Below are 10,322 nucleotides of genomic sequence, written 5' to 3'. Positions count from 1 at the left end.
GGGGGGGGGGGGGGGGTGCATAGCTCAGAAAACAGACAAAAGGCGTTAGTGAAAAAATGTGATAAAAAAAAAGAAGAAGCACCCGTTAGTCCCCGGTGAGCGACGGCACAGAAACGTCCCGGTGCCCTGAAGCCGCTCGGGCCTCAACAGCGTCTCAAGCTTCCCAAGATGAAACAGTCAGAGTTTACCCGAGCCGAGCCGAGCCCAACCAAACCAGTTCCACGACGAGTCCCAGTGTGCGTCGGCCTGTGTGTTATTTGTTGCGCAGCAGCTCCAGCTGGTCCTGGTACTCCGTGAACAGTCTCTGGAAACGCAGGTTCTCTCCGATGACGGGTAGAACCTCCTGCAGCAGCTCCCGCTTCCGAAGACCCTGAGAACACAGAGCACCGAGCAGTGAGCTTCATGGTGAGAGCACGAGCTGGAAACAGGGTTCTAAACACGATGCACCTCAATTATGACAGTTGATATTTAGACCTTTGAGACCTGGACCTTTGAGACCTGAACCTTTGAGACCTGGACCTTTGAGACCTGGACCTTTGAGACTTGAACCTTTGAGACTTGAACCTTTGAGACCTGAACCTTTGAGACCTGAACCTTTGAGACCTGGACCTTTGAGACCAGGTGCGATGCCTGCATGCTCCTCCCTTTACAGCCGCGTGAGTGTTTGTTATATTCAAGACATGTGACTAGGGTTGCAAAATTCCATGAATATTCAAAGTTGGAAACTTTCCATGGGAATTAAGGGGAATTAACAGGAATAAACTGGAAATTTTGTGGGTAATTTATAATAACTGTATTTACCTTGTCATATACAGACATAAATATAAACATTTTGTTTTGTCATAGGCTGATTTGAGACCTGAGGAAACTTTGGACACTTGACTTTATGCTTCTGGATCTTTGTGTCATTCTTAACATAGGTCTTTGCACAGTATATGCAAATGTACACAGCCTTTCCTTCTACATTGGCTGAGGTGAAATGTCTCCACACATGAGATGTAGCTGTAGTGTGAAGGATGCTGGGAATGATCTGTGCATGTAATGGAGGAATGCACAGTGCAGGGTTGAAATTCAACGTGCAGCGTGTGATGCATTCCATACATCTTTAAAATAGAGTTTTGAATGATGTTTTTATTGCTCAGCGTTTAGTTTGCGTTTTTTTTTTTTTTTTTCAAAATTCCCAATTCCCGAGCTCAATATTCCCATGGAAAAGGGTGAAAATTTACCGGAAAGTTTCCACCCCTTTGCAACCCTACACGTGACTGATGAACTTCAGTGTGATTCTCTGAAACACTTGTGGCAACAGAGAAATGTTCTCAGTCTAAGTCTCAAAGAAGCGTTTCAGAAAATGGACGAGAGTCAAAATGATGAGAGCGATATCGAATCAGAATGAAAACAACGATGACAACAACTAAGAAGAAGATTCAGACCCTGACCATGTTCTTGCTAAAATTTAAAGATGATTTACAGGGAAAGACAAATGTTGAAGCTATTAAATGTTTTTCTTTCTGCCTCAGACACTAAAACATTAAAGTGTTTGTAAACGTTGGTGATTCTCTCAGCTCTTCTGAGGTTTCAGTTTCTTTCGTTCACGTACCAGAGTCGTGGGCTCCCAGGAGGTGGCAGCAGATTTGTGGACGGGACCCAGCAGCTCCTTGCAGAGTTCTCTGAGACGAAACTCGGAGCCTGGACGGAGGAAGACACACATCAGAGGAAGCCTTGATTTCCTCACACTCCATCTACACAGTCACATGTTCATCATGGCAGTGAGTGATGAGACAGAAACGGTTCCGAACCTTCGTTGACGAGGAACCGGGCGTAGATCAGCAGCCAGTAACGATACTCCTGCGCCGACTGGAGGGTCAGAGCCGCCGCCAGCTGGTTCTCGAGGAAGGCCAGCGTCATGCTCTGCTGCAGGTGGTGGGGGGTGGAGGACAGACGGGACGCCAGGCGACCAGCACTGCAGGGACACACAGTTTATCATCAGTGGACTGAAGGTTTGATCCCCTGGTGACTCAGTTCGATGCCTGGTCTTATAACTGAGGACACATTTATTTTGACTCAGGAAAATCTGAGATTAAAAACGGTCGTACTTGAGGTTGCGTCCCTGCATGACAGCCAGCGGCCCCGAGGACACAGGTGCATCATGGGAAGGCAGGCAGCTCCTGAAGTCTGCACACTGAACCAGCGAGTCTCCTTTGTCTGCTATCAGAGTCCTGAGGGAGACAGACAACAGGAAGCTGAGTCAAACCATTAAAACCATTAGGATTCATAAACTACACACTGAACCACATTTCCTGTGCATCTGTCCCTGATTCACAAAAGCTGGATACGTGTCCCTCATCTGTTTCTTCTGTTTCTTCTGTCTAACAATTCTGAACACGACAATCAAACAAACACACAAACCGAACCAGTGCAGTTCAGGGTCTCACCAGGTCTCCAGCGAGGAGCTGAAGCAGAAGGACTTCCCGTTGGAGAGTCCGATGACGGGGACCCCCTGCTGAGTCAGCAGAGACTGAGACACCGTGATGTCCACGCCTGCAAGGGAGAGCTGGTCAGTGACAAGGAACAGGACTGGACTCTCAGACTCAACATTACTGTAATCAATCAATCAATTAACATCTCAAACATTAGTTTAACTAATTATTTAACTTAATTTACACTAAAATAAAACCCTGTTTATGTTTTGATTTTCAAAGTGTTGGACAAACTGCTCCTGGACGTCTCTCACCAGATAGAATGTTCCTCAGAGACTCGTTCTTCACGAGCGCTTTCTGTCTCTGAACGTCCCTGTGAAGACAAACCACAGATAAACAAACTGAAACCAGTGGAACCACCGTCTCCATCAATGAGTTCAACGTGAGCGAGCACCGACCAGACGGAGAGCGCCGCTCCGGCCGTCAGAGCCATGACGAAGTGGGCGGCGCAGTGGAGAGCGGACACGGTGGTCCCCAGCTGGATGGCAGGAAGCAGCCGCCGGCCACAGGACGAGAACACAGACAACATCCTGTCCTCACAGGCGACCGCGAGGACGTCACTGAGGGACAAGAGGAGCAGAAGACACATGAGATTCTGTTGTTGATGAACAGAACAAACAGAATCGACCTTGTGACGTGTGGGCGGAGCCTCCACCTGCTTCCTGCTGCCGTGACCACTGAGCTGGGCAGCAGCGTGTTCCAGTCGCGTCCGTCTCTGGAGCATCGCAGCTGGCTGAGCTTCGAACCGGCAACCAGCGACACCTCGTTCTCCACCTCCAGGAACACCGACGGCTCCATGCTCACCTTCACACAGACACACAAACACACACTTTCCATTAGAGACTTCAGTTTCAGCCTGAACAACCTTTAAGGATCAAAAGGCTCTAACCCCCGACGGGCTGCAGGTCTCCACGTTGGACACATTAAGTCCACAGATGAGGACACAGAGGACAGACGGTGTTTCACCTGCAGACTGAAGGACTTCTGAGTTTTGGGCGTCGGCAGCCGGAGAACAGCGACCGGAGCTGGAGCAGCCGTCACTCTGCTCGGCTCCCGCTCGGCTGGAGGAGTCACCTGACAGGAAGAGGAAGCACAAAGCACTCTGTCATCAGCCTGAGGAGCATCACAGAGCATCTCCCACCATGAAGCTACCTGCACAGTCTCACTTTAATGTTTACTCTTTGGTTATTTGATCATTTACTGGAGCCTCGTCTCTACCTGAGTGAAGGGCTGGGCCATGGGAGCGGAGATCTTGTCTTTCCTGGGCCGTCCCTTCCTCCTCTTCTCCACCACCTCCGCTCCGTCCATCAGCAGATCCGGCTTCCTCTTGCTGAAGGACAGGTTTTTGTTGATGGTGGCCATCTTGTCCTCGCTGTCGCTGCTGGAGTCGTCTTTGGCTTTAGGGTCTTTCAGGACAGAGACACCGTCTTTGGGCCTGAAGGACAAACAGAAAAGTCTCAGTTTGCTTTGTGAACGGATTCTTTGCTTCTCAAAGTTCTGCTCCGTCTCATTTATGAACTATTGAAATCTACTTCACTTGAACTGAGACCTTTCTAGAGGCACGAGTCCAGAGATGGAGGTGATGACGGCCGTGATGCCCGGCGTGGCCTTTGACCTCTCGGTGAACCTGGAGTCCAAAGCTTTCATCGGCTCGATCTTGGAGGCGGACGTGAGCAGCAGAGTGGATTTCACACTGAAACAGATGGAAACCAGAACATGAGACGAAGAGAAGGAGGTTGAGGAGAAAATCAAGAGCGATCTTCATGTAAAACAAAGAATAAAGTACGAGTGTGAGAACAGAAAAGAAAGTGGAGGTGGTCTTGTACCCGTCTTTGTCCTCCAGGCCCTTGAGGCCGCCGGCTGCAGCCGAGCTGAGCAGGAGGTCACTGCCGGGCCTCAGCCCCAGAGAGGAGGCCGGACCCGGGCAGGAGTCCGAGCTGATCTGAGGGATGAGATGATTGGACATGGAGCAGCCCGAGGGCAGGATGGGGACGCTGTTGAACAGAGCCGGTGAGAAGTCCCTGCAGAGACAGAAGGACAGTGATCGTCTGCTCCATCGTCCTGAGAGAGGACACCAGGACGTTGAGACTCACCCTGTGTCCAGCTGAGCGATGCACAGCGGAGTGATCCGTCTCCGGCCGTCCGCGGTCCTCGTCTCCACTTGTTTCTTCAGAAGGTTCTGCAGGAAAATGACACATCCCAGAAATTCAAGATCCAAAAATATCATAAATAAAATTATAAAACCATGAAGACTTGAACATGTGCCAGGTCTGCTCTGGTTGGTTCTGCATCTATTCTCTGTTTCTACTGCTCCAACGTCTAAAGGCTCATTCACCCCTTGTTGAACCTGAACATCATTACAGTGTGTGAAACGGTAAACTCAGTATTTTAAAAGGCAAGCAATGAACTACTATACAATGAATTATTTATGATCCATTATCAAGTGCCTCAGACTTCTGACTTCGTCCCTCTGAAGAGGATTTATTTCCGTACCTTCCTGATGTCCTCCAGAGACTCCCCGTTCATCACGCTGTTGAGTTTGGGGGCGGAGGACTCGGGCCCGGCGCTGCCCGGCCCCGCGGTGGCCTGGGCCGAGTTCTGTCGCTCCTGCTGGTACTTGAGCATCTCCGGGTTCTCGATGATGGTGGTGGAGAGCTGAGCCTCGGTGCTGGTGATAGCCAGACTCTTCCCGTAGATGTTGGAGTGAATGCTGTTCTGTACGTCAGAGGGAGAGAGCAGAACTTTGATTTGGGTTCTTAAGAGAAAACTGTAGTTTCTCTTTTGCTCACAAAGGAAAAATGTTATGTTTCAGTTTTCTAAGGAAGTTTGTGCAGAGGGTGAAAATCTCTTCTCCGTCTCTAACGATTGATTTTGTGATTAATAATTGAATGTGTTTGGAGCCTGATGAGAGTCTTACCTTCTCCTCCTCGCTCAGCGGGTCTCCCAGTTCATCCAGTGAGAAGTCCAGGTAGGCCACAGTGCCATCCATGGAACACACCAACATCCCCAGACCCGTCAGAGTCCTGACACACACACACACACACATTTAAATAATTTATTTGAATCCACCAATCATATTCATACAAAAAGGATTCAAACATTTCTCAGAGGTTGAATACAGCTTAGTGACTCACAGGTACAAGAAACATCTCCTACGCCAAACAGCAAGACTACCTTTAGCAGCTGATACAGAGCAGAACTTTGCTAGTTGTTTAGATTGTGTTTTACTAAGTCCTGCCAGTCGTAGTCCACTGACTGAAAGCTTATGGACATGCCCCAGACTTCCAAATATCAATATTACCAGCTTACATGTATAGCGTAGGTCCTACATTGACTTTGACTTCAGTTTTGGGTCTTTCACTGACGACGATTCAGGGAAACAGACACAGACTCTTCTGTGTGTGTGTGTGTGTGTGTGTGTGTGTGTGTGTGTGTGGCAGGAGTAACTCACCAGGAGATGTCCATAATCGATTTATCAAAGAGGTCGTGAATGACCACCAGGGGGCGCTTCAGTGAGGTCAGCTGGAGAGAGAGGAAAGACATTAGGACACTCGTGATCCCTCAACATTCTATCGAACACGTCTCTAATTCACACTCTGTGCTTTTTACCTAAATTATCAACTCGCCAACAATTTTTGGAACTCAGATCGACTGAAGAGGCTCGACAACCCCCCCCCCCCCCCCTTCTTTAAACATGAGTCAGCTGCATCGTAAACCTTCAAACCCAAACTGACCCAGACGGAGAGCGAGCGGTCCTTGCTGCCGACGGCGCAGCAGCAGTACGGACAGCTGGGCTTTGGGGAGCTGCCGTTCTTCTGTTTCTTCTTAAAGATCTTTGGGTTGAATTTCTGCAGAGAAGAGACAGAAACGTCAGAACGTGGACGAGACCCGAGGGAGTAAATCTTCAAATGGACGAAGACGAGGGTGAAACGTCCTCACCACCACGGTCACAGCTTTGCGGTGACCCACGAAGTCCATGTTGGTCTTCCAGCCGTCCCTCTCCACGATCTGGGCCGTGGGGCCGGAGTTGTTCATGGCGTGAGCCGACACCAGATACTGACCGTCAGGGGACCAGGACAGACGCAGGACGTGGGTCGTCCCGCCGCACTGAGAGAGAGAGAGAGAGAGAGAGAGAGAGAGAGAGAGAGAGAGAGAGAGAGAGAGAGAGAGAGAGAGTGAAACTGTGCAACAGGACAGAAGATACAGAAATGTCCACCTGAAGAAACGATTGAATCACAGGACGAGCACTGAGGAGCACCAACACGTGTCTGTACCTCGTTGAAGGGCTTGGTGATGTTGGCCTCCATCTGCCAGTCCATCGTCCTCCACACCTTGAGGCTGTGGTCGTCGGCCTGGGAGGCGATGTACTTCCCCACCGGGTCCCAGGTCAGGCCTTTCACCAGCCCAGTGTGTCCCCGCAGACATGTGACCATCTCTGGAGACACAGAGGGACAGAGGGACAGAGGGACATGGATGAAGAGAGGCCAAGGAATAAATCCTGCTCCAACGACAAGCAGCATCGGATTTGATAAAAAGTACAGATTCTTTCAAACAAAACACTGATAAACTGTCACGTCAGCTTTTTAATAACGTGAATTAAATGGCGTGATGATATGAAATCAACTTTTGATTGATCCACGAGTTTGTGTAGCCAGTCGATCATTCAGCTGCAGCTCTTGTGTCGGAGCAGAGTCTCGTACCTGGGAATTTACGAGCGTTCCAGATGACGATGGTGTTGTCGACGCTGCAGGAGGCCAACCACACGTCGTGAGGAGACCAGGCCACGTCCATCACATCTACAACACACACACAGACACACACACACACACACACACACAGTCAGATATCAACGTGTGAGTCTAGAGAAAAGTCAAAGTTAAAATGTCACTAGTTAAGATACTAGTACACAGTGTGTTTATGTGTGTTACAGTGTTCATCTGACTCGTTGTGTAACTTGTGAGAACATAGTGTGTGTACATGCTGCATAATGTATGGTTGTGTTACCTCCGGTGTGATTCCTCAGGATGGTGACACACCTCCACTGCTCCACGTTGGCCAGTTTACTGCTCGACCCGAACACTGTGCTCGGACCGATGAATCTGCAGAGACACACACAAGCAGACACACACACACACACACAGTCAACACAAACGAGCAGCTGACTCAGAACAGGGACACGAACTAATCCTTTGCACTCGAGTATTATCTCTGATTTGTATTTATGACTTGAAGGCCACTGTTGTGTTGAGAATCATGGAAATTTCATGAGATCAACTTCTACAGATTTGGTCTCATCTCTCCTTGTTTTGTTGTAGATGCATCATGTGTATTTGCTGATTGTGTGTTTGTACGTACGCAGCTCTCCTCCACACCATGACCAGCTTGTCGTCTCCTCCTGATGCCAGGTACAGTCCATTGTTGGACCAGCGCACACAGTTCACACATGCTGCACAGACACACACACACTTGTGTTAACTTTGATAGTTTGACATCAGAAGACGTATTTTACTCAATAAACCAAAATAAATCCCTCGTGGATAAGAACCTGAAGACGTGTCGTGTATTAATCAACAAATATTACATTTCTACGCACAACACGATCTGACTCAACAACAGATAACACAACGGGGCTGGTTACCTAGGTGATTGTCCATCTGGCAAAGCATCTTGGGAATACTCTCGTTCTTCTCGTCCTCCTCTCTGAGGACCGGCGCCATGTTCCAGATCATCACCTTTCCAGAATCTTCCCCTGATAATAAAACAACACTTAGAAAAAACAACATACACAAAAAATACACAACCCATACACACACACACACAAGCTGACTTTCTGTGTCATGACAGTGGTGAAGATACACACCCCCCCCCCCCCACCCGAAAAAAAAACAGTTCTATGGGTTCAGGAGATTCATCTGAAAACCTCACACATATGGAGAGAGAGGATGGAATCAACTATATCTATATCTATCTATAACCTGAGACTACAGGAGGATAAAATTATGAAATACATTCAGTGCATGTTTTTAAAAAAGTGAACATTTCTATAATTATCTGTCCATTTCAGAACAAACCAGTGAAGCAGTTCTCTTACCTTGTCCACCAGTTGCAAACTTTGTGCCATCAGGATGAATGTCCACTGAAAATATGGGTTTGCCTGAGAAACACAACGTGAAACGAGTGAATGACACAAACAGGTTATTATAATAAGAGAAGAAGAAAAAGTTGATTTTCAGGGAGAAAAACATTAAACGTGACCAAGAAATAATGAACTGAACTTGTTTCTATAAACGTGGCTTCAGGCGGTTTGTCTGGGATTCGGACTGGGAACCATCTCGCTGTGAGACCATGGTGATAACCACTGCACCACCATGCCGCCTGCTATTAATATTATTGCTACATGTGCAAATATGTATTTCTTATTAAATCAATATGTTTTGTTGTTGTTGATGTGAAACAGTTTTAGATGAATCTGGTGTAGAAAAAGTTTCTTTACAGATAAACATTAATATTACAATGTTAACCTGCTTTCTGTTCTGTCAGTTATGATATATTAAGATTTAAATGTAGAACAAATCACACAAAACAATACATATCTGATGGTTGCAGGGTTCAGTTCAATTCATAAATGTAAATAACTTATTTATATTGTTGCATCTCATGTAGGAAACACTTTATTGTTGCTTTTATCATTATCACATTATCTGTTGAGATGTCAGTTATGTGTACATTTATCAATTTCCCTTTGTTATTTATCAACAACAACCATCTTATGGTTTATTAAAAGGTTCTATTGTGTTATTTTATTTGAAACCACTTCCTTTGTGTGAATATTGCTCCTTGTTGAGTCACTTTTATTGTTATTGTGAAATGTTCTATAAGAAATACAGATAAACCTGATTATTGTTGTCATTAGCAGAGGTATGATCCTGGTTGTGTTACCCTGCTGGTTGTGTGTTGATGTGTGTGTGTCCAGTAGCTACATGTTATAACGTGATGAAGTGAACACTGTTTAACAGGAGCTGGTGAACTTCTCCATCAGGAGCGGATCGCCTCCATGTGAGAGCTCGTTAGCTTCGCCCTGAACCTCAACTCCTCTCTGGGGGTGAACTCCACTGACAGCCCCCGCGACCCAGCGGCCGCGGCTCGCCTCCACGCGGACCCGGAGAACCGGGACTGGAACCCAGGCGGGCTCGATGGGCGTCGGGATGTAAGATGGAGTCGGGGCGAGAGCCCAACTTGGAGGCTGTGGCAGGTCAGTGGAGCTAGCAGTTGAGCTAACAGGCTAACGAGCTAGCTGCGGTTAGCAAACATTAAGATGGCAGAGCCGCTGCCGAGCTACAACCAGCAGGTGAGTTTCACTTGTTGACTTTAATCCGGTTCGAGGGAGTTCGTCCCCGGGGGGAGCTCGTGTGGAGCTCCGCCGTCGAGCCCCGCGGATCCCCCCCTCCCGACAACAAAAGCCCGAGTGGCTCCCCGGCTCCCGGCGGGCTCTCACCGTTGTGGCTCACCCAGCTCGGCTTCAGCAGCTTCATGGTCACCGACACTTTCTTTACCCTCCTCCGGCCTGCGGTCCAGAAAGAGCCCGTCCAGCGGGCGGCACCGGGCGGGGGAAGCGACTCGAAGCTCCGGCTCTTTGTCTCAAACTCTGTGCGACACTTGTCCGCGTGTGTGCCCCAGCTCCATCACCTCCGCGGCGGCAACGGCAGCAGCATCATCCCGGAGACTGCGAGCCCGAGCAGCGGCGACGCACCGGAGGCGAACCCGGACCAACAGCGAGGTGACACCGGGGGCAGCTCGGGATGCGTTTCCGCTGATTTTGACCGCGCACCGGAAACGTGTGTCGGG

The 10,322-nt window shown here is 48.5% G+C and overlaps 1 protein-coding gene across 2 annotated transcripts; it reads right to left on the bottom strand.

Annotated features, from left to right (window-relative positions):
* Positions 1-2: 2 nt before the first annotated feature.
* LOC128437732 (protein HIRA) lies at positions 3-10,210 on the bottom strand. 2 transcript variants are annotated; one of them, XM_053419969.1, is made up of 25 exons: positions 9,973-10,210; positions 8,569-8,631; positions 8,116-8,226; positions 7,833-7,923; positions 7,482-7,576; positions 7,178-7,273; positions 6,752-6,912; positions 6,417-6,584; positions 6,212-6,325; positions 5,929-5,999; positions 5,395-5,500; positions 4,971-5,192; positions 4,571-4,656; positions 4,304-4,498; positions 4,015-4,170; positions 3,696-3,912; positions 3,444-3,551; positions 3,133-3,281; positions 2,876-3,037; positions 2,732-2,790; positions 2,433-2,538; positions 2,094-2,216; positions 1,797-1,960; positions 1,598-1,686; positions 3-370 (listed from the first exon to the last, which is right to left on the bottom strand). In XM_053419969.1, the coding sequence occupies exons 1-25, from the start codon at positions 10,007-10,009 to the stop codon at positions 254-256; spliced, it is 3,066 nt and encodes a 1,021-aa protein (XP_053275944.1). In that variant the 5' UTR covers positions 10,010-10,210; the 3' UTR covers positions 3-253. The 2 variants fall into 2 exon arrangements, with proteins under 2 accessions (XP_053275944.1, XP_053275945.1); XM_053419970.1 differs by having other exon boundaries at positions 4,027-4,170.
* Positions 10,211-10,322: the final 112 nt, after the last annotated feature.

Source organism: Pleuronectes platessa, chromosome 4 (assembly GCF_947347685.1).
Source record: "Pleuronectes platessa chromosome 4, fPlePla1.1, whole genome shotgun sequence".
Classification (NCBI taxonomy): Eukaryota; Metazoa; Chordata; class Actinopteri; order Pleuronectiformes; family Pleuronectidae; genus Pleuronectes; species Pleuronectes platessa.
This window is presented reverse-complemented; position numbering and strand designations above follow the sequence as displayed.